Source organism: Phyllostomus hastatus, unplaced genomic scaffold (genome assembly GCF_019186645.2).
Source record: "Phyllostomus hastatus isolate PE091 unplaced genomic scaffold, TTU_PhHast_1.1 phas_contig_244, whole genome shotgun sequence".
Taxonomy (NCBI): Eukaryota; Metazoa; Chordata; class Mammalia; order Chiroptera; family Phyllostomidae; genus Phyllostomus; species Phyllostomus hastatus.
Window position 1 is genome coordinate 1,738,149 of NW_025333796.1, and position 22,849 is coordinate 1,760,997.

The 22,849-nt window shown below is 60.7% G+C and overlaps 1 protein-coding gene across 3 annotated transcripts in view; it reads left to right on the plus strand.

Annotated features, from left to right (window-relative positions):
- The window catches only part of DPP6 (dipeptidyl peptidase like 6), a 519,939-nt gene that overhangs the window by 156,286 nt on the left and 340,804 nt on the right, over positions 1-22,849 (plus strand). The window contains exon 1 of one of the 3 annotated variants that reach the window (XM_045837838.1): positions 4,156-4,462. The exons of the other annotated variants lie outside the window; for them this stretch is intronic. Coding sequence (XP_045693794.1) covers positions 4,220-4,462 — 243 coding nt within the window. The 5' untranslated portion in view covers positions 4,156-4,219. Of the gene's footprint in view, positions 1-4,155; positions 4,463-22,849 lie in introns of those variants that run through there. 3 annotated transcript variants of the gene reach the window in all.

The window sequence follows — 22,849 nt, forward strand, 5'->3', positions numbered from 1 at the left end:
TTCTTCCCTCCCCCTCCCCCTCGAGGAGACGGGGAAGTGAACTGTGGGATACGACTCTCTCCTAGAAATAAGGAAACCTCTGAGCTAGTAAAAAATCCGCTTAGGCGGCTGAACTCAACGTGCTTTTGGTGTGTTCACGATGCTGAGCTTGCACGGAGACCCAGAAGTGGCCTTCACTGTCGTCGGAAAAAAGGACGACCCGCCAGATTTTGCAGCACCTGCCCCACTCCAGTGACTTCATCCTGTTTGCTTTGCAGGTTGGGAAAATAGACACGCACGCCCTTATTTCTCCATTCAGTGACAGGGGAGCTAGCAGTGATCCTCTGGAACTACGCAGGAACATGGGTCTGCGGACCCGATTTTTGGTATTAAGGAATTAAAATCTTGGTATGAAATGATCCGCAGAATATTTTCAGAAGCACTTTTGCACACTTGCCCTGTAAGTGGGATAGGAATGCACTTCAGTCGCGCGTCTCGGGGACGCGCAGGGCCGGGCCGAGTGGGGTTGTCGGAGTTCGCGGCGGCGGGGCTACCGCTGTCCGGAACGCCCGCTGCGACGTTCCGCCGCTCTTCCGAGCATTCTCTCTCCTTACGTGGAGGTGGGGTTCTCAAAAGGTCACTGAAGGCAATCAAGCGAGTTAATGGCCTCATCACTCTTTAAATGCCCTAGCTTGCTCTTCTCTGCAATCGCTCTCCGTCACTTCTGCATTTGGTACAACTCAAGTAGCGCCGCAATCCGTGTGCGGATGCGCAGGGTAAGTTTGGACGTGCGCGCGCGGAGGCTGGCAAAGACGCCTGCGCAGACGTGCGCGCCGAGTCTCCAACCTCCACCCCGGTGAGCTGTGAGCGGCGCTCCACGCGCCAGGTGGAGGAAGGGAGCCCACCTGTTCCCAGGTCAGCTCCTGAGGGGCTGTCCCCCCAGACTGCACCTGCAGGGCCTCTCAGGGCCGCGTCTTGGCCTTGGCCTTCCACTGGTAACTTGCTTTCTTCACACTAGCCTTGGAGCGGCTCTTGCTTGTCCAGACACCCCCGTCCCCCCATTTCTCTGGTTTAATTTTCAGATTTCTTTCTCAACACAAAGTGTACCTCTGCTTTCCCTCCAACTGATATGACTTTATAGTTTTTTTCATTTTCCAAATATTTTAAAACAGAAATTGCTCATCTTACTGCCTGAATAATTTTTTGAAGTCTCCCTGAATTTTATTGTCCGTGAAATAGAACATGGATTGAGTATAACCCCCTCCAAAAATCAATTTTAAGCCCCCCAAACACAAATACACAAACTGAATAGAAAATGTAGCTTTTCTCCTGAGCCTCCCTGGCAGTGGGTTAAGGCCATGAGTTGCCCCATAATTCCTGGCTTGAGTTTAGCCCAAATAGAGCATAGCCCCCAATATAAATCTCAGCAGTGCACATAAAACTCAGGTGGGGAGTTGGGGAGAGGACTTTAATTTTGACTGAATTGCCCTTCGAATACTCACAAGCTCACTTGAGAATATAATTTTTTAAAAAAGATTTTATTTTTATTTTTAGACAGAAGGGAATAGAGGGAGAAAGAGAGGGAGAGAAACATCAATGTGTGGTTGCCTCTTCTGTGTCCCTTCTGGGTGACCTGGCCTGCAACCCAGGCATGTGCCCTGACTGGGAATAGAACCAGCAACCCCTTGGCTCACAGGCTGGCGCTCAATCCACTGAGCCACAGCAGCCCGGGTGCTGTGGGTGTCCCGTACACCCAGACATCTGTACGGTATGGTGATGTACGAACTGCTTCCTTAGAAGTGCTGTGTTGTGTAAAACACGTGAGCATGCCAAGTACACAGAAATGCTTTTTCTCAGTCTGTGTAACACATACACACCCATTTCATACACGTTACATAAGTGAGCCCCTAATTGCGGCTCTGTTCACCGAAACGCCGGGACCTGGAGCCCCAGTGGCAGCTGGAACGGTGCTTTGAAGCCCCATGAGCAGAGGCAGCCTCCGGGGATCAGAAGCCCCGTGGGGGCGGTGGTGGGGATGAGAGCCAGCTCTTCTGTTTATCTAAATGTGATGACTTTTACAGTTTCCTGTGAGTCCTCTGTATTCAAAGCAAAGGGGGGCGGCCAGCTTCCACCCCCTGGCCCTGCGCTGGGGCACCTAGGCCTCGGCCACCCAAGGAGCCTCTTAGCTGCAGGGACACTGGCCTCCCTCGTCTTTAAGTTGCTGGAAAGGAAATGTGTTTTCAAAGCACTTTCACCGTGGCACTTTGTTCTCGGCGGAGGGAGACCACACAGGACGCGTGGGCTGTCGTTGGTGGACACAGAAAACTGCCCCTGGCCCAGGGGACTGTCCACCAAAGCCTGCTTCTCCCTCCAGGCTGGGGACAGAGGGCGGAGGGACGGGCAGAGCCAGGCAGGGCCTCGGGGGCAGCAGCGGGGCCAGGCCGGCCTTGGACTGGGACCCAGCTGAGGCCAGGAGTCCGCAGTGTGGCGTGCTGAGAGCCGGCCTTCCCGCTCTCTGGACATGGGAGTGGAGGTAGTCCCAGAGCCCCAGCCCGCGGAGCCCCGGAGGAGGAGGCAAAGGCGAAGCGCCCACTTTGTCCTGCTGGGGGCAGTGCAGGGTCCCTGCGGGGCAGTCTCCCACCTGGCCCTCCTCTGGAGTTTGGGACCCGCGTCCTGGCCACCGTGCGGGGTGGCAGAGACCCTGCCTGGGGCAGGGATGCAGACAAGAGGGGAGGGGCGGCACAGGGAGGCGGTGGGGTGCGGTAGGGAGGAAGCCAGAGTGCGCAGAGCCTTTGGAAGGAGGGAGAGGACCCCGGGGCCGGGAGGGAGGAGAGAGGGAGGGCGGGAGGGAGGGAGAAAGCCCGGCGCCTGCGTCCTGGCCTGGAAGCCGAGCGCGCGGCCAGGCCGCGTCCTTCCACACAGGGGCGCTGGAGCACGTCGTACTGCAGCGAGAGAAAGAATGCCACCCGGACCCGGCACCCTTCGGTGTCCTTTCTCCCCTCTCACTGCCACCCACCCCGCCCCCGTCGCCACGCAGGGGTGGGGGCGGAGCAAGCTTAGGAAAAGTTGCCGTATCCAAACGCTTGAGCCCCGGCCTGCTTGTGTTGAAAAGGAAGACGAGGTGGGGGTGGGGGGCGATGTATACACACACTGGGGGTGTGTGGGGAGGAGCGTCGGATCCGTGGCTCTGGGGGCTCCAGCGGGCCCCCCCTCACTAGCTTTCCCTGACCTTCCCGTCCCCTCTCCCTGAGGCCGGACGCAGGGAGAGGGGTGCTTCTGGCCTGGAGCCTGGGTTGGGGAGGAGGGAGGCACCTAGAGCCCCGTGTCTCGGAGCCCCCTCCCTCCCAGCCCTGCAGCTGGTCCGCTCACCCCCACCCCCGTGCGTATCCCAGGGGCCCTGGCCGCTGCTGTTCCAAGTTGGGAAGGAAAGCTGGCGACCCGCAGGAGGGAGCCCAGGCTGCCCCGCCAGGGGCGCCAGCCCGTGGGCACGGAGTGCAGCCCCTCGGGGGAGAAGGGCCTGGGGTGCTGCCTCCCACCCTGAAGCCCCCTCCCCTCCCCACCGTGACCTCCTCTCACGCGCTCGGTGCCCGCACTGTGGGGTGCTACCTCTTGGCGGGGCCGCGGAGCCCCCAGCGCGCACTCACCTCCTGCGCCCCTCCCAGCCGGCCCCCACGACCTGCGAGACCCTCCTCCCTCGTCGCGCCGCACATACCCCATGCCCGAGCGCCCGCCCGTCCTCACCGCCAGAGCCCGCCACCCAGGCGCCATTACCAGGCGGGTGGCCGGCCCTGTGGGGAGGAGGAGCCGCGCGGGGGGCCGGGCCGGCGGGAGCGCGGGGATGCGCCCTGGAGGTTCGCCGCTCTCTCGGCGGTGCCGATGCCGGGCCTAGGCTTTTCCCTCCCTTGATCTTGTCTGGCGTTTTTCTTCCGTTAGTGGCTTTGATTAGGCCCTGCGTGGCCGAGGCGAGGAGTTGAAAAAACAGACAGAGAAAGAGAACACGCCCCCAGACCCGGGCCTCCCCGAGCGCCAGGGAGGGGGCGGGGGAGGCCGAGCCCGGCTGTCGCTCGGCTGGGACTCGAGAGTGGCGCGCGGAGGAGCAGCGGCCCGCAGCCGCTCGCCTCGCTCCTCGCTCGCCTGCTCCGCTTTCCCCCCGGAGGGGGTGGGGAGCGGGGGCCGAGCGGGAGGACGCCGCACGGCGGGCCGCCCAGCAGACAGCCGGCGGGAGCGCGCGCGGGGACCCATGGCTTCGCTGTACCAGAGGTTCACGGGCAAGATCAACACCTCGCGGTCCTTCCCGGCGCCCCCGGAGGCGAGCCGCCTCCTGGGCGGCCAGGGGCCCGAGGACGACGGCGCGGGGCCCAAGCCCCTGGGATCCCAGGCGCCCACGGTGGTGTCCCGGGAGCGCGGCGGCGGCGGCGGCGCGGGCGCGGGTGGCCGACCCCGGTTCCAGTACCAGGCACGGAGCGACTGTGACGACGAAGACGTAAGAGCTTCTTGGTGGGTGGGGGGCGGCGCGGGCTCGGGGCGAGCACGCGGGGAGGCAGGGGCGAGCTCGCCCGCGCGTCGGACGGTCTTCGGTCGCCCTCCCGCTCCTCCCCTCCCCCAGCGCTCCTAGGAGCGCGCCCAAAGGCACTCCTGAGCGGCGGTCTCGGTCGCTGCTGGGCCGGAGCGGGTCTCTGCCGGCCACGGCGGCGGCCAGGAGTTGGAGACTTGACGGAGCAGCATTGGTGCCGCTGCCCGCCTCCCCCCCGCCCAACCCCGCGCGTGGAATTGGCTGGGGATCGCCGAGGGGCGGATGTCGGTTGTTCGCGGCGTGGGGCCGTGGGTCCCAAGCAGGGAAGTCGGTCTGGCTGTGCTGACAGGTTGATTTTTCTGTCTGTTTCCGCTTGAAGACTCGCGGGAGACCACGTCCCGGGCTCCTTTCCCCTCCCACCTGTCCCTGGAGTCTGTCCATTGTGTCCCCCACCCCGTCCCCCGCACCCCCTGTCCCTTCACTCTCGTGCCCCCTTCTCACGTTTTCACCCAACGCACACACTGCTGGTTGTGGGTGATTTTCTTTAGTGAAAAAAATTCAAAAATGAACGAAAACCCTGACACCCCAGGCCCAACCACCCACCTGTCTCCGGGCCCAGCACCATATCTGCCCGCGGGCGGCCCTGACTCCGCGCCTGCCCCGCCCTGGACCAGCAACTCCGCCTTAGGCGGTGCTGGCGGAAAACTTCTTCCCGAGCAGCGGGTCTGCCGCTCCTCTCCGGGCGGCGGGAAGCCTGGGTCCCAAAGGTTGGATTTGCATATCGCCGTAGTAACCGGAGACTCCGGCAGGACACCAGAGGGGGCTGCGCCCAGGGGTGTGGACCCAGCGGGGTGCTTTCAGGGGCCCCCACCAGGGAGGATGGTGAAGAGAGGGAACTGCTCTTTTTTTGAGACCTTCTCCTCCCAGGGGAAAAAAACCGCAGACAAACTCCGGGACAAGCCGCAGGCAGCCTGCCGCGGCCCCTGGGGGCATGCATGCAGGGTGGGCCGGCTGGCAGCACTGCCCACCGTACCAGCACCTTGGAAGGGCTCCCCCCTGGGGTGCCCCTGGGCACAGGTCCCCAGACGGACCCCTCAGTGCCCCCTGACGTACACAGGGCGGCGGCAGCGCACGCCCCTGCCCCGAGTGGGAGGTTGCGGCCCTTAAACACGCCCTGTGTGGGCCACCCCGCCGTACTGCCTACCTGGTGCTTCTCTGTGGAGTGTTTGTACTGTAGTACAAAGGCTGTGCGAGGGGGCAGGGCGCTGCTACTGGGGCGGCTGTGAAAGGAAACCCACTGAGGTTTCCCTGGTTCCTGGTCCTCTCCGTTCTGTTTGATGCAGGAGGATGTGGCAGCTGTCACAGAGACGAGCAAAGTTTGCGGGGGATGGAGAGGTGGTTTGTGTGTGAGTGTGTGTGTACACACACACACACACGTGCACACACGTGTACATCCTGTAGAGATCTCACTGGAGGGTTCGATCTTTGGATCCCTTGCAGACAGACGCTCTGGTTACGGGGGTTCCTCTCCGAGAGAGACAGGTCCCTCACTTCCGTGGGCCAGGTCCCCGGGGAAATGCAGGGACCGTTCCTTCAGGCATCGGTCCCGGAGCTGAGGAGGGGTTTCAGTGGGGGTGGGGGAAGGTTCGGGAGGGTTGCACCGCTGGGAATCTCGGGAGAGACGACGGAGCTGCAATGCAGGCGGGAGTGATGCACTTTTTGCCTTGAACCTGACCTAGAGCCGCGGGGTTGTGTTCTGCAGGGGGGGGGGGGGAGCCGCAGGCAGCTGCTCCTGGGCAGACGGCAGGTGTCGCTAGGCCAACGGCCAGGGGAGGGGTCCCGAGTTCTGCTGCACGCAATCCCCGCCCGTCCTTTTCTTTCCCTTCCTGTCTTTGCTGGGAGCACACCTTTCCTCCTTTGCTGACGGACACCTGTCTCGGACTGGCTCTCAGACAAGCAGACGGGCTGAGCAGAGGAACAAGTCCGCAATGTAACGTTTGCGGATTGTCGCTGCGGATAGGGCTCCGAACAGCGTATCTAACTTAATCTCATCCAGTCCTGACGAGAGTGTGTTTTTCTTGGCAATTACAGAGGGGTGTGTGCGGTATCGCTTTAAATATAGTGCATGTGTATGTAGTATCTTTATGAAATATACATAACCCGTGAAAACGTCTGATTAAACCAGTGTCGCAGGGCTAAATGAGGCATCGATTTCTTAAAACTTTGATGTGCTTTTCTCAGAAACGTTATTGGAAAAGATGCATCCAAAAACGCGCTCAGAAGATGGGTTTGCTCCGCATGCGGAAGCAGTCGCTTTCCCCCCAGAACACAGCCTAGTCTGCCGAAGATAAGAGGCACTACTACTTAGAAACGCAGTTGCTGTAAAAACCGCTCTCCTGACACCGGCCCTTGTCAAGATTACAGAAGCCCGAGTAGTCGTTTTGCCACTCACGTTGCTTTTATACGACGTATCGAGGCGCGTGCATTTGTGACGCCGGTTCGGGAGGCCCAGCTTGGGTGGGGGCTGTCCGAGGTGCTGAAGTGTCCTCTGCGTTAGCGCGCAGCCGTTTCTAGCAGGTCTCCGGCAGAGTCCCAACCCTGACACGGGTGGCTTTCTACTGCCTTGACAGCGCCAGGTCTAAGCAAAGAAGTCACACGCTGAGGTTGCTTGGGAGGTAAGTGTCTAGCCATGCATTGTGTATCTGCGCAAACTGCGTCCGTAAGAGACCCCGCCCCCCAGCACAGCACCCCTGAAAAGCCTGTTTGGGGTGGGCGGGGTCTAAGACGACACGTCTGACTTGGACAGGGAAAGAAAGCCAGAGCGCCTTCTCAATCGGGGTTTTATTCCATCTTAGATTTATTTCAATGTCTAGTCAATTACGTGAGCTACCCCTCTGAGGAGTCAGCAGCTATTTTGATTTAAACTTCTATTTGTGGGTTTAAAAATAAGGTGACTCTTTAAAGGACATGTTGCCGGAAGTGACGTTCTGATGGAATTTAGTCACTTCCAGAGGAATGAACTGTGACTAATGTTAAAATGCTGAGCTCTGTCATGTCCCATTCTGTTTTTAAAAAAGGTTTTGTTTACTTATTTATTTTGAGAGAGGGGGGAAGGGAGCGGGAAGGAGAGGGAGAGAAACATCACTGTGTGGTTGCTTCTCACGTGGCCCCCGCTGGGGACCTGGCCCACAGCCCAGGCGTGTGCCCTGACTGGGAGTCGAACCGGCGACCCTGCGGTTCACAGCCCGTGCCCAATCCACTGAGCCACACCAGCCAGGCCTGCCATGTCCCATTCTTGAGTGTTTCTTTTTTATTTCCTCTTACATTTTTCTAAAATTAAAATATAGTTGGCATAGAACACTATATTAATTTCAGGTGTGTATTTTTTAAAAAATAGTTTTAAGGACTTTGGAGGCCTCGGCTCCCATCAGGGCCGTAGCGTTTTTGAGGTCTCATGGGCGTGTTCCTGTGGTCCTCGTTTCTGGTGACCCAGGTTTCCGAACATACAATGTGAGGGCAGAAGGCTTTTAAAGCAACAAAACTGGCCCAAACGAGGACGGAGCAGGGACACACTGCGTGTGCTGTCTGCTGGCCTGGGGGCGGGGCCACCTTCACGGCACTCCAGCTGCCCGCCGGCCGGCCAGCCTGTCCCCTTCCTCTCCCTCCTGATTTTTCACGGGTCCCCTGTCAACACCCCAATCATCCCTGCTTGGGATTTATAAACTTCCATTTCTTTTTTGAGTAGCTTGGCTCCACACCTGTGTTTTTGTGCCCGATTGGTTTTCCCAGTCCAGTTTGCAGCGTTTTTACATATTTAATTTCGTGTTGTTTTTCTAATATATGAGGACAAACGTCCAACTGTCTGTGTGGCCCTGTTACCCCACGACAAGCTGGGCTGCACTGAGGGCACCAGCCTGCAGGGCGGCAGCAGGGGGGCCGGGGCGGTTGGCGGTTTCCCGGAGGAGCCACAACGCAGCAACAGCTCCTCCTCGGGGAAGCGCCCGCAGGCATGTGCCGGGTGCTGGGGAGTGCGCCGCGGACCTGTGCTCCCCCCTCACTAGTAATGTCACCCCTGATGTTCCCTTCGGCACCGGTTCTTCCCCCTTTTCTTGCAAATGGAAACAAAGACCATCTCCATTGGTCCCGATGGCCGTCTCTGGCAACTGTCCTATTTTTCTCCTTCCTTTCACTCTCCAACTTCTCTGCCACTGACACCGCTTTTTTGCCTCCTTACTTAACTTGGTGGCAGATTTACACTCCACCTGTCCTCACTATGGAAGCTGCCCATGGAATGTCACCGGTGTCTTCCTGATGACTCCACGTGTTGGCCTGGCCGCTTCCTCTGCAGCCTGGGCTGCTGCAGTCTTCGCTCTTGGCAACCATCAGCGCACACGTCAAAATCTGTGCTTTTTTTTTTTTTGGTGCCACGTGTCTTTCATGAGCTACATAAATTCATGCCTTGTCTGCCCGTCTCTCTCTCTCTGAACCTGGCATTTCAGTTCTTTGGGAAATCACATCCTTCATTGGCCCTTCACGTAGGAGGAGATGAAGGGAACCCATGCGCCAAGATTTGGGCCTCTACCGCTCTGTCCTCCCCTTTCCAGCCTTCCTGTTAACATAGATGAGATGTGAGGTAAATCAGAATCAGGTTCAAGGGTGCTGAGTACATCCTGCGGCTTCTGTGCTAGAGGACCACTGAGGTGGCTTGACGGCCCATGCACGTTTCTCCCGGAGATAATGTGGAGGAGAGCTGGGAGTTGAGGGGAGATGTCTCCCGGGCCCTCTCTCCTCCCGTGGAGCCGCTGGACAGTGTGGGCTGTTCTTGCGCTGGGGACGAGCACCCACATGGCGTCTATCTGCACCTCTGTCACGTCCCCTGCCTTCACACGTGCTTGGGCTACACAACGTTCTGCCTTGTCTCCTCCTTTCCATACCACCAGTAGTGCCAGTCCCGGCACTGTCTGGGCGGCACTCCGTGTCTGTAAGCGGGAAAGAGTCACACTCCCTCAACGTGCTGCTTTCCCTCTTGTAGCGTTCAGTGTGTCCCTAGCTGGGCTCTGAGGTCCCCGAGTGGGCTTAATGCCCTGTAATGCTATGCCCTGGCCCCCTGCTGGGTACAATAGCTGCCCCTCCTGAAAAGCTTAGTGCTTGCCCTTTAGGACATGCTTTAAACATGTGGGGAGTGTTTACTACCTAACACAGTCTCTGTGGAAGTTTGGTAAAGTGAATAATCACTTAACTTTTCCTCTTTTCCACTATCTTTTCCTTCCTCCCTCCCTCCCTCCCTCCCTCCCCCTCCCTTCCTCCCTTCCTTCCTTCCTTCCATCTGTTCTTTCTCAATTATGCTTTACTTTCACTATTACTTTGTGTTAGTTTCAGGTTTAGAGCATAGTGGTTAGACAGTCATAGACACACAGTGTTCCCCCCTTGTTTCCAGCACCCCCTGGTGCCTCCCATAGTTATCACAATATCACTGACTACCAGGCAGTTGCAAAATAGTCACGGGCTGCCTTTTGACCCAGAGATCTCACTTCTTAAAATACACCCGAAGAAACCCAAAACACTAATTCAAAAGAATATATGCACCCCTACATTTATTGCAGTGCGATTATATACAATCGCCAAGACTAGGAAGCAGCCCCAGTGCCCATGGGTAGATGAGTGGGTCAAACAACGATGGGGCATCGGCACAATGGAACAGCATGTGGCCATAAAAAAAAAGAAGGGAATCTTGCGTTTTGCGACAGCATGGATGGACCTGGAGAGCATTATGCTCAGTGAGATAAGCCAGTCAGAGAAAGACAAGGACCTTGTGATTTCACTCGTGTGTGGAATCTAATGAACAAAATAAACTAACAAAATAGGACCAGAGGCCTGGGCACAAGGAGCAGACTGACAGCTGTCAGAGGGGAGGGGCTTGGGGGACTGGAGGAAAGGAGGGGGAGGGGTTAAGCAAAAAGACCCTGGCAGACACAGACAGACAACGGTGGGTGGCCAGCAGAGGGGGGGTGGGTGGGGGCGGTGGAAGAGGGCACGGGGGGGAATAGGGACATGGGGGCAGAAGGAGACTTCACCTGGGGCGATGGGCGCACGGTGCCACATGCAGACGGTGTTTTGTTGAGTTGCACACTCGAAACCCGCATGTCTTTGTGACCCGTGTCGCCCCCATGCATTGGGTTGGAAAATAGTCATGGGGTTGTAAAATACAACATAGTGAACACAGTCACTTAACTCTGAAAAAGATAATGCAACACCTATCAAGAATGTGCCTCTCTCAGCACAGAGACTGTCGTCACGGCAAGGAGGGTGTCCGTGTCACAAGGAAGAGATGCCTGTGACACGCACACTGAACGGTAGGTGAGCTGGGGGCACCGCACCTTGTTGTCTGTTAAAGCAAGGCTGCCTGTCCCTCACGTCACCTTCCCAGTGACCTTGGCCGCGGAGGAGAACCAGAGCCAGGGCTCCTCTGTGGGCTGGAACTGGTATTAAGGGGGAAGCCTGATTTTTGCCTTTGGTCAAGTCGACTGTCGACTATAAATGACAGGACGCAGACTTCAATGCGTTACCAAGCGTGTGCTCTCCCGGGCCAGCTGAGGATGAGTGTGTGTTTGCTTAAAGCCAAACTCGCTCGTGAAACATGAAAATGCTGCCCTCCCCGTGGATCTGAGCGCTGTGCCACGGGCGGACTTCTAAGGGAGGCGTGGGAACCCACTGCGTCTGGCCAGCTGGGTGCTGCGGCCGGTGCAGGCTTTCAGAAGAACTTCCTTGGGTGTGCGGCCTGCAGATTCAAGGGGGTCTGAAGCGTTAGGAGAACCGGAGATTCACCTGTATTTCTGACAGGGGAACGAGCTCCTTTCCCCGCATGAGATGAATCTGCTGGCTTCCCTCTGTAGACGGGAATTCCTCCAGATGTTGGCTTTGGGCGTTGTTTTCTTCATAAAATAGAGCTTTTTGAAATTTCGTACCCAAAGCTTCTCCTCCTTCAGAGTCAGGGTGATTAATGGGTGTACGGTTTGCAAGCAGCTGGCGGAGTGTGCAGGGCAGGGTATCGGGCAGATTCTGTAGAACCTGCTCCTTTAATCACCGCGACGGTAACCGTGCGCCTGTCAACGCGCTGATCTCAGCAATGGGCGTTAGTGATCCCTCGAAGGGAGTGTTCCCTTTGCAAACAGCACGCACGGCGGTCCTTTTACAGTCCGATTCTGCCTGATGGCGGGTTGAAGGCATGGCGTGGCCCCGGGTGCGATGCTGATGGTTTGCGTCCATTTTCACACACATCCGTTCGGTGTCCTTGTCGGAGTAAGGAAGCCAACAGAACAAAATGAACAAAAAACCCTCCCCCTTCCCAGGGAATGACGTTTGGAACGTTGGTGACGATGATCGAGCACTGGGAAAAGGAGCATTTTAAAGTTCGATAGCGTCTAACTTCGCAAACGAGCTGATCGGGATGTCTCTGGTTCTGGCGGCAAACCGCGGGTGTCCTGTGGGGCTCGGAGAGACCCGGCCCGCCCTGTCGCCCGTGGGCTGGCAGGTCTGGGACCAACCTCACTGTGTCGCCGAGTTTAAACGGTGGGGGCGGCCGCTGTGGGAAAGTATGAAAAGTGTGTCGCCACGGGCCCTTGGTTGTACCACCCACGACACAGTTGTATCGCGGCACGTTTGCGGGGTATTTCATACATCACGCCCCTGCACTGGGCGTGCGTGAGGCGCGTCAGCAAGAAGGGGAGCGCAGATGCAAGAAGGGAGCTCGGGAAGAGCGGGGATGCAGGAGGCTGTGTAGGGGCAGGGACGGGGGGAGCAGTGAGAGACAGTGGAAGAACTCAGAGAGAATCACCGGACTCCAGTCCCCCAGCCATTTGCTCCCGAACACTCAGTTTTCTAATCTCTATTCAGACCCTTCCTGGGCCTCGTGCCAACTATATGCCCCACCATGTTCATTGCAGCACTATTTACAACTGCCAAGATCTGGAAGGAACCCCAGTTTCCACCCGTAAGTGAGGGGACAAAGATGGGGTCCGTGTGTACAGCCGAATGCCGCTAGGTCACCAAAAATGGAACCTCACCCTTTGCGACCGCGTGGACGGACCCAGAGGGCATCACGCTAAATGGGGCGGGGAAGTCAGGCCGAGAAAGACAGATGCCGCGTGATTTCTCTTAGATGTGGGATCTGACGAACAAGATACACTAAGAAACAAACTCACAGACCCAGAGAGCATTCTGATGCCCACAGGTGGGAGGGGCCGGTGGGGGGAGGGTGAAAAGGGGGAGGGACTGAGAAGCACAGACCGGCAGGTGCGGACGGTCGTGGGGACGGGGAGTCCAGCACGGGGAGGACAGTCGGTAACGTTGTAATAGCCGTGGGTGGCTCCGGGTGGGTGCTGGACTGGCGCTGGGAGGGGCGTCCCTGTGGAAATCCCATAAATGTCTCACCACGAAGCTGTGCATCGGAAACTAATATAACATTGCACGTCAACTGTCCCCGACAAATAAGAAATAAAGACGTGAAGCGCCTGGGGACTGTGCCCCTCTGTCCCCCAGAGACCGGTGTGGCCCTGTGTTCCCGGGGCTGGTGGCATGGGGGTGCCTGCCCAGCACCTGCCAGTGGGGCCGGGTTGCTGCCCTGCCCTCCCCTTTGCCACCGGCCTTTCAGGCAGCGTCTCAGAAACAAGGCTTCCAGACGCCCTTGGAGTCCGAGGAGCAGAGGGTCATGGGCAGAGGCCTCGAGCGTGCCCGGTGCGGAGAAGAGTTTCGGTCTCCAGGTCCTCGTCTGTGGCTGGGCTGTGCCCTTGCGTTTCCCGCGGAGGGAGGACAAGGTTATTGATAACCTTGTGGAAGGGGAGGGGTGCGAGTCTTCACCGAGGAAAGGCCGGCAGACGCCTCTACCCTTCACACGGTCCTTCCTCCCTCCCTCGGAATCCTGCCGGCGGCCGTCCTGTCTCCAGTTTGTCTGCGAGAAGGTGTCCTGGGTGTCCCCTCCTCCTTTCCAAATTTGTCATGCCTCCGAGTGGACTGGAGCTTCAGCCCCTAGGTGGCTGGTTATCCTTGAGAGGGGGAGGGGGGCCGGAAAAGACAGGGGCTTGTTGCTATAGAAACGGAGCTGACCGAGGAGGAGCAGGACCCTCGGTTCCCAGCCAGGTGCCGGCCTTCCTGAACACGCGGTCACCCGTGCGCATCCTGGCGGCTGGCCCGCAGCGGCGGCGGGGTCCCCTCTGTCCGCCAGGCTCTGGGCCCGCAGGCTCACCGAGCACTGCTGAGTGGGGTCCTGACGTCCCCGCCGGGAGCCCACTGCCTCTGCCGGAGCCTGGTCCTCCCCGCGCCACAGCTGCCGAAGAGGCGGTGTTGCCCGGGGAGAGGACCTGGATGGGGCGTGTGTGGCCCTCAGCTTCTCAGACCCCTCTTGGACCCCTGAGAGGGGTCATTTTCTGTTCCAACAGCGCCTTCCTGCCACTGGCCACAATAGGCTTCCTTTTGCGCCAGTCCGGTCCGTCGTGCTGCAGTCAAGTTCATTTCCCGCACTACAGACAAGAGCTCTTCAAGCTTCCTGCGGTCACCGGGAGCCCCCTCCTGACCCTCTGCGCATTGGGGTTTCGCATTGGCTGTTCCGTCTGCCCAGACACTGTTCCCCGGGGATTCCCGTGTCTGGCTGCATTGTGCCTTTGGGTCTCTGCCCCAGTGTCACTTCTCAAGAAAGTCGCGCTGCCGACGGTGTTTAAAATCGCAGCTTGCCCCCCCACCCCGCCCCGCCCGGCACCAGGTCTGCCCCACCCTGCTCTGCTGGCTCCTGTCTCGCCGCCACCCGGCACGTGTCACCACCCAGCAGGTGCTTGTCTTCCCGGGCTGGCCGCTTTGTCTGCATCCCTGTCTCCGCCTGTCAGCACATTAATGGAGCTGGTGCAGGGATCTCCGGCCAGTTGGTCCTCTGATGTGCCCGGGGGCCCCGGCCAGCGACCCGCACGTCTGAGGTGCTCAGTGCGTGTCTGTGAAGCAAAGGAGGGAAGGAGCGGGTGGTGTCCCCCCTGAAAAGTCTCCAGTCGCTTCTCTCCAAAGAACCCCGCCCCCCCATGTTCCTTGAATCCTGTTCTCCAAAGTGTTTTTGAACTTGAAAGACGTCTGGAATCGGAACGCTGAACCTTTGATGTGGCTGCCCATACGCGTCCCCAAACAGACCCTTTTCCTTTCAGAATTTCCTTTCTTGTTTGAATATAAACCGGCTCCCCCCGATGGTCCAACCTAAGACCACGGCTGAGAGGATAAGCCCCTTGCTAGGGCAAGGACCACGCAGTTTACTTTCGCAGGACCTGCTTCAGAAGTGTAAGAGTTAGCATTTGTGACATTATCTGTGGGCTCAGAAATAAGTAGGAGTGAAATGTGTTTGTTTGTGTGAGACTGTTGTTGCTGAATTTGTCGTGGTTACAGAGGGAGTCGCAGAAAAGACGGTCTCATTGGAGGAAATGCAAGTCTTCGAGGAGAGATTTCTGTAAAGACAGGGAGGTCACAGGTTGCTTTTCTGATTAGAAACCCGCACCCCCTAATGTTCCGTTTGAGGGGAGCAAAACGATTGCAGCAGCTTCTTCTCTCCACGACTGTCCAACCTTCTCCCTGACAGGCGGCAGGTGACATCCAGGTGTTTTGAACTGGATGTTGGGAGGGGAAAACTGGAGGTTCCGGATCCAAGTGCGAAGTTTCTGCCAGAAACAGCGTTCCCGGGCTCGTGCCTCGTTACCACGATGGGGCCGGCCGGACGGTGCCCCTGAGGGGGAGCCGGCCTGGAGCCTGGAAGCCCTAGGTCTGGTCCTGACGTAGCTTCGCTCTGTCCACCCGCAGACTGGCCTGGGGAGGCGCCCCTCTGACGCGTCTTGGGGCTGCCGTGAGACTTTGATTCCGGACGCTTCTGCAAAGCACAGACTTGTGGTGTTCACGTTCCGTTTCCAGGCGGGGTGGGGATGCACATGTATGTGGTGAGCGGTCCTCTCTTCCACCCACCGAGAGCCGAGTGTCTCACCACCGTGGAGGGGACGCACTGGCCCGCCCGCGTCATCTGGTCTGAGTGGCGGGCAGCACTCGGAGGGGCGGGGCATCAGGGCCTGGCAGGCAGGCTCTGAATTCGTCCAGGGGCATCAGAGCACCCGTGCTTGGACAGAGATGGTGCGCCAGGTGGTGAGCAGACCCAGAGCCTCGGATGCTCAGCTCTCTGACCGCCGGGTTTACGTAACGAAGCATCTCAGAACGTGCAGGGGCGAGAGACTCCCAAAAGCACGTTTTCTGCAGTGTTACGTGAAGAATGGGAATGTGAGCCCTGGCTGGATGGCTCAGTCGGTTGGACTGAAAGGTCCCGGGTTCGATCCCCGTGCTGGGCGTGTACGGGAGGAGACCGATGGACGCTTCTCTCTCACATCGATCTTTGTTTGCTGGTTTGGTTTTTAATCTCCCCTCTCCCTTCTTCTCTCTCAAAACTCAATAAACATATCCTCGGGTGAGGATTACAATAAATGAATGAATAAATAAGTGAGTAAAATAAAAAGTTTAAAACAAAAAGGATAGGGATGCAAGTTCCTGTGCCAAGGCATCAGAGCTCAGCACCTTTTGAGTCCAGGGAGAGAAAGGGGTGAAGGGTGCACCTACACCCCCTTGCCCCCCGCCTGGCTCTCCGCTGTGGGGGCACCCAGTGCGCCCGGGGCCCCTGCGGAGCTGCCACCACCGCAAGCAGCCCAGGCGGGCGCCCCCAGCAAGTCCCCCACTGTCCCTCCCTGTGCATCTCGGAGGGGTCAGGGCATGTAATTTCAGAGGCCATGGGGTGATGCCACACTCAGCCTGTCCCTGTCACAGCACAGTCACGGGCTGGTCCCTGGGGACATGCATGGCTGCAGGAGGAGGGGTGAGGCCACCGGGCATTCGGGCCGGGGTCCCGGGAGGCTGAGCTTGGAGCAGACAGCTGAGCTCAGCCCGGCGAGCAGCGGTGAGGCCCAGACGGCTGGGGAGCAGGTGGTGCTGAGCGGGAAGGTCGCCGGCCCCCGTGTGGCAGCATCCACTCCGCGCTGTGTCCGCCAGCGATGCCCACAGATGACCTGGCCCTCGGCAGCCGGACGCCGGGCTTGGCGTCGCCGTCACGCTCTGCAAACGGTGCGTCTCGGAGCGCCGGGGCTTCTGACGGGAGCTGCCACACGGGGGCGGAGGGGGAGGGGGAGGGGGACAGAGCCGCCTGGACTCAACCCCTCCCGGCCCCAGTCTCGGCAGCCATTGCCCTTGTTGGATATTTCCCCCGTGTGCACAGTTTCGTGTGCAAAGGGACTCTGGTATTAGCGGGGGGGTTTTTTTTGGAGTACCGGCCCAAGCCCTGAGCCAGCACACCGGTATCAGCAGGGCTCGACTCGGTGTGCTGCATTTCACACGCTGCAGCAAGAACGGCAGAGAACAAGTGAGCCGTTCTTGCTGCAGGGCGTGAAATGTAGCGCATGGAGTCTAGTCGTGGGCGCGCCTGATACCTCGTTGACCGTGGCCAGGGCTGGGAGACCGCTTGCTGGCTGACGCGGGCCCCCCACAGCGATCACTGTCGTCCACAGGGCCACGGGGGGGGGGGAGCGTGGGGGCCCACTCGGGCGCCGGCTCCACCTGCCAGTCACTCGTCCCTGAGCTTTCAAGTCACTGGGCAGTTTCCCGCGTCCCTTGTCCCGTTTCTAAGCCGGTGGGGGAAATGACGGGGCCTTTCTTGCCGGTTTACTGGGAAGGCGGAGTTGATGCAGGTTCAAACAGGGCGGCAGCCGGCAGTCCACCAACAAATGCAACCTTCCCATGACGCCCTTTTCCCCAGACGCGGTCGGCTCTGGAGGAGACGCGGGAATTTGCAGCAGGAGGTTCCGGGTCGGGCGCCCTCTGGCGAGCAGGGGAGGACGTGTGGGCCCCTCGCGGGTGCCCGGGACCTTGTCACAGGGACGGAGGACACAGGGACACGCCCCGGGGGTGATCGCGGACAGCCCCGGAGCCCGATGCCTTGAAATTTAGCTAGAAAACGATTGGTGGAAACCTCGGCTGAGGCTCCATCGTTGGGTCGAGAACTGGACGTATCCCGTGGGGTCAGCACTCGGTCAGCAGTGTCTCCCGGGCCGTGGTCAGCACAGGTCGGATGAGAAGCGGTTGACGGTAGGACCGGGGAGCCAGCTGCTGGGGGACGGGAAGACACAGGTGGGCCGCTCAACCCGAGACTTTGTTTACGAAGGACGCATTAGCAGGTGCGGCCTCGTGAGACGCAGAGTGGAAGGACAGTGTGAATCGGTGCCGCTTTTCAGAGAAGCAGCGAAACTGTCCAGGTGTGGGTCTGACCACTGCGATTTTTAAAAAAACATTTTATTTTTAGAGAGGGAAGCGAGGGAGAAAGAGAGAGAGAGAAACATCCATGTTCGGTTGCTGGGGGCCGTGGCCTGCAACCCAGGCATGTGCCCTGACTGGGAATCGAACCAGCGACACTTTGGTTCTCAGCCCGTGCTCACTCCACTGAGCCACGCCAGCCAGGGCTCTGACAACTGCAATTTAGACACGGAAACACCGATCCCACTCCCCAGCGTGTTTCTCAGACCATGCCACTTTGACGTCACCCTTTTTAAAAACCGTCTTCAGAATCTTTAAATGTCTTTATTCTTGTTTATTCTGTTACAGTTGTCCCCATGTACCCCCGTGGCCCCCCTCCGCCCAGCCCACCCCTCTCACCGGCAGTCAATCCCCACACCCTCGCCTGTGTCCGTGGGTCCTTCGCACACGTTCTTCTGTCCCTCCCACGGCTTCCCACCGCTATTCCCTCTCGGAAGGACCGGTCTCTCCCGCCAGCACCGCCCGCCTCTGTCCGTGGTCCTGACCGCGGCTCCGAGCGGGGTGGGTGCGGACACACGGCTGCAGGTGTTGCCCCGCCCCCCGCCCTCTCCCCCACTGGGGTCCTGGCTGCGGCTCAGACTCCGCTGGTTTGGTGGACGGTTTCAGGGGGCGGGACTTCCCGTTGTGGCCCCTGTTCTCCAAAGCCACCCCGACTCCCTGACCCCCATGACAGGCTCCCGGGACGTCCCGTGTGCCCGCGTCAGGGAACACGGTCTGTTTGTCCTTCCTTTCTGCTGGAGTCGGGGCCCGACCTGGGGTCGCGACGCCACCTCGGTGCTGTCTGCCTCCGCCGGTCCACCAGCAGGCAGCCCCGGGGGGGGGGGGGGAGGGCGTCAGTAACGACCCCTCCCGCCCCGAGGTCGCTGGCATTTCCCCATCACTCCTCATTTCCTTCCCGGACACCCCCTTCCATGCTGCTTGTGGTTGAATGGAAACAGAGTTACGTTTAAGACGTGCCCGTCGGGAAAGCAGCGGTGACCTCTCTCGGCGTCTCCGGTTCCGTCCCGGGTGGCGGACGGGACCCGTGTTCAGGGGTGAGCGGTGACGGGGAGGGGGTTTGGGGGAAGGGGAAACGTGAACCACCACAGGCCGTGCCTGCAGCCCCACCTTCGCGGGTCCCTTGGTCCGTGCGGTCGGCGGACCAGGGCAAACCTCGGGGGGCGGGGTGCTTTGCTGCCGCAGTTTGCTTTCTGAGACGACCCCCCCCCGCCCTCGGTGGGACTCGAGTGTTGTCTCGGTGGCCCTTCCGGGGTGGCCCTGTCCCGACGCCTCTTCCCGGGCCTGCGTCTCAGTGGCCCCGATGTCTTTCTCGGTCTTCCCTCCAACCTCCCGTGCTTTGCCGGCCTCTGTGCCTCGGTGCCTAGGGTCACCCACGCCCCCTGGCCCCCTCCATGTCTGGAAACCCCAGCCATGCCCCAAGCCCAGCACGAGGTGACATTCTCTGTGGGCCGCGCTCGGGAAGCTGCTCCCTCCCCTCTGCTCCCCGGGCCCCGGGCAACCGAGTCTCTCACACACCCAGCACAGCCGCCCAGGCAGAGCTAAGCAGGCCGGTGTCCGATGCCCTTGGAGGCCAAGCACATGGCAGATTCGTGTTCAGAACGCAGCCAGGCAGCGCCTGTCCCCGCTGCTCAGCTCTGCACGGCGGGGGGTGGCCCCGGGCCACATGTGAGCATGGAGATGTGGCCGTGTTCCAGTAAAACTTTATTCACAAAAACGGGCCGCAGGGCCATTGTCTGCAGACTGAGGTGCACTTTGAAGGGGTCCTTGGGTCAAACCGGGGACCCAGGGGGAACAGACTCTCCCAGCCCGTGGGGAGCAGCCCCGAGGGGTCGGGGGGCAGGGGGACCTGGGATGCTGGTCCCAGGGCACTGGCACACGGGCCGTGGGGGCCCTGGGTCACGTGGGCAGGGAGTCAGTGTGACCCACCAACAAAGAAGCCGGCGAGGGGCAGCATGTGAGAAGCAGCCAGCGCAGGGAGGGTTCCGGTCCCACGACAGACCAGGTGCCCGGGGACACGAGAACAGCCCGAGGGAGAGGAAGGCCCGGGGCGCGGCGTTCTGGCTGAGGACACGTTCCGTGAGGTCACTGTGACCTGGCAGCAGCCGGGCCGGGCCGCGTGGCGGGGACGGTGACCTTTTCGAGTGGGCAGTACCCTCGGAATAAATATGGACTACAGACCGTCCCCTCGAGTTCAGTTTGGGGGGAATCAGATTTTTCTTCAGGTCCTGCCACTGACATACGGTGTCGGCTTCACGAGCTGGGGGAGATTGGGCGTCGGGGCGTCGTTTTTCCAAGGGCAGACGCACGCCACGCTGACCGGGCGACGTCAGGCCGGTTCACACGACGAACCCCCAATGCTCCCCTTGGCCTCGTTAAAGGGCCAGATGAAGACAGGGCCAGAGCAGCACCTCCCCTGGGTGTCCCCGCTCTGGCAGGGCCGTCCCCCCGAGGCGGTGACCGGGGGCGCTTTCCCTGGTCGCTGCTGCAGCCCCCCCACCCCCAGCCTTTCAGGAACCAGGCCGTGTCCCTCTGCCCCACACAGGGTCCCCGCCGTCCGGGGCCCTGCCGGGGCCCCACCTGACCTCCCCCTGGGACAGACACGCGTGCAGGGCCGACCCGCCTGGGCTCTCAGTTCTTCCTCCTTGCGCGTGGTTGCACCTGTGTCCTCAGCGTCCTTGGACTCTCTCGGGCCTCGCCCGGGGCGGGCCTGTTGTCGGTGCTCAAGGCCACACTCTCCGAGGGGTGTTACGTTGCAGCTGACAGAGCGCCGTCCGGGGGGGACAGTGCCCCGGCCCCAGTCCCCTCAGTGACTGCCGCTGCCCCCCCGCCCCCATTCAGAGTCACGGCATGCCCGTGCCCTGGTGGCCACTCGCGTCTCCCCACGTCCATCCTGCCTCCCCGCTGGTGCCGCGTCTGTGTCTTCTGCCACTCTCCCCAGTGGCCTTGCCCTGGTGGCCTCTCCCCAGTGGCCTCGCCGTGGTGGCCCCGCCCATTAGCAGGTTGGACCGCGTGCCGCTCCGAACCACTCCGCAGCGTCCTGCCCGGGGACATTCACGCTCCGGGCGCCCTCGTGCCAGCTCATTAAACGCCCCTTGTAGGTGGCAGACACCTTCCAAAGTGACTTACAGACAACAATGACAAACTGTCACAAGCCACCAGCCCCGGCTGTCGCCAAGGCCATCTGCTGTTTCCGGAACTGAAGACCCGAGGAGTCGCGGCTTCTGCCGCGTCTGGAACCAGCTGCTCCCAGAACTGTCTGCCCAGCTCTCTCCTCTGGGTCGGCGTGATCGCAGGCTGATGGCAGTGGCTGTCGCTGCCGTGTCCTGGCGTGCATGGCCGTCACAGCTCATGCTGAGAGGGGAGGGCCGAGGCGCGCTGTCCTCCCCACGTCCACACGGAGCATCTCTGCGGAGGCCACGGGACCGGTCCCACGGTCCAGGCTGTGCCGTGCGCTCACCCTGGGGACAGGATGGGGACAGCCAGGGCTGGAGCTCCAGCAGGACACGGGCTTCTGGGGAACTTGTCACCCCCTGGACGGCCGCTTCCCTCCGTCTTCCTTTGATGATCACCACCCTCTTGGGTCCTGTTCCGATGCCATCGGCTCCAGAAGCACAGCCCGTTGTCCTGGCCGCCCTCCCGGCCGGGAGACGGTGCTCAGCCTGAGGTCCCCGAGCCCTGTTAGGGCACAAAGTCCCTCTCGCCTCCGCCTCGCGCCGGTCGTGACTGCTGGCGCGGGTGCCGGGCGTGAGGGCGTCACCACAGCCATTCTGCACGCGAGCCCCACCGAGAATGACAGGCAGGGAGGCAGGCTGCGGGAGGAGGGGAGGTGCCTCGGCACCGGTCGCAGAGCGGAGTGAAAAAGACCCCGTCTCTGGCCCCCAAGTCCATGGCTTGGAATCCCGAGACCCTCCGAGGGAGGCACACGGCCTGGCCTGGGCTGCCCCTGCTCCCCGTGTCCCCAAGCCGGGGGACGGCGTTCCGTGCGCAGGTCCTCACCGCCCTCCCCTGGCCGATGTCGATAAGCCGATCGGCCCTGAGCGTGAGGAGGAGGAGCACAGGCTTGGGCCCGGCCCCTGGAGGAGAGTGAGCCTGCCTGACCCCCCGCAGCTCTGGGGCGGGGTCCCCAGAGAGGCGCTGCGCTGTTCTTCTATGGACACCAGAGGGCGCTGCATCCTGAATCGGGCAGGTTCTGCTCTGGACGCGGAGAGAACCCTGGGGGTGGAGGTGTGGTTCCGACCCGTCTGCCCCAGAGCCTCCGGGCAGCCCGCCCCCGGCCCACCAGCCTCCCGCATCCCCAGGATGTTCCTGGTTTTAATGGGGGAACCGCCCTCTTTCCCAAGCCTCACCTCCATGCGTGTGTCAGCACTAGGTAAGTACCGGCGTCCTTACAACCCGACCCGAGGGCGCGTCAGCGGGCTGGCCCCTGCCGCCCCTGTGCTGGGCCCGGCACGTGCACCGACCTGCGTGCAGCCGGGAGCCACGGCTGTGCCAGGACCCGGTGGGACCGCCCAGGAGAAGGGCCCTCTGGGAGGGGGCCCCGGGCAGATGGTAAGACTTTGGCTCCGTGGGGGCTGGAACAGGAGTAAAGAGTCAGAGCGCCCCCTGCTGGACGGCGGGGAAACCTGCCCCACCTGGCGGAGGTGGCGCAGGAGAGATTACACTCGTTGGGGGAGCAAACTTGTACCCAGGGCAGCAGCTGCGCCCCAGCCCGGGCAGGGCCGGTGTTGCTGGGCCCGGGGTCTGGAGCGCCACATTGTGGTGGGAGCGAGAGACACACATGCAGACGGGTGAGGGGGGTGCACCCGAGGGCGAGACTCCGTGGCACCGTCCAGTGGAACTTCCCCTCACGACGGGACGGCTCTCCGTCCGCTCCGTCCAGTGCAGCGGCCGCAGTCACCGAGGCCACGGGGCGCCCGGAATGTGGCTGTGCCGCTGCGTCTCACTCAGGTTTGCTGTCGCCTGAGCCCACCAGTGCAGCCGCAGGCGGCCGCCGGC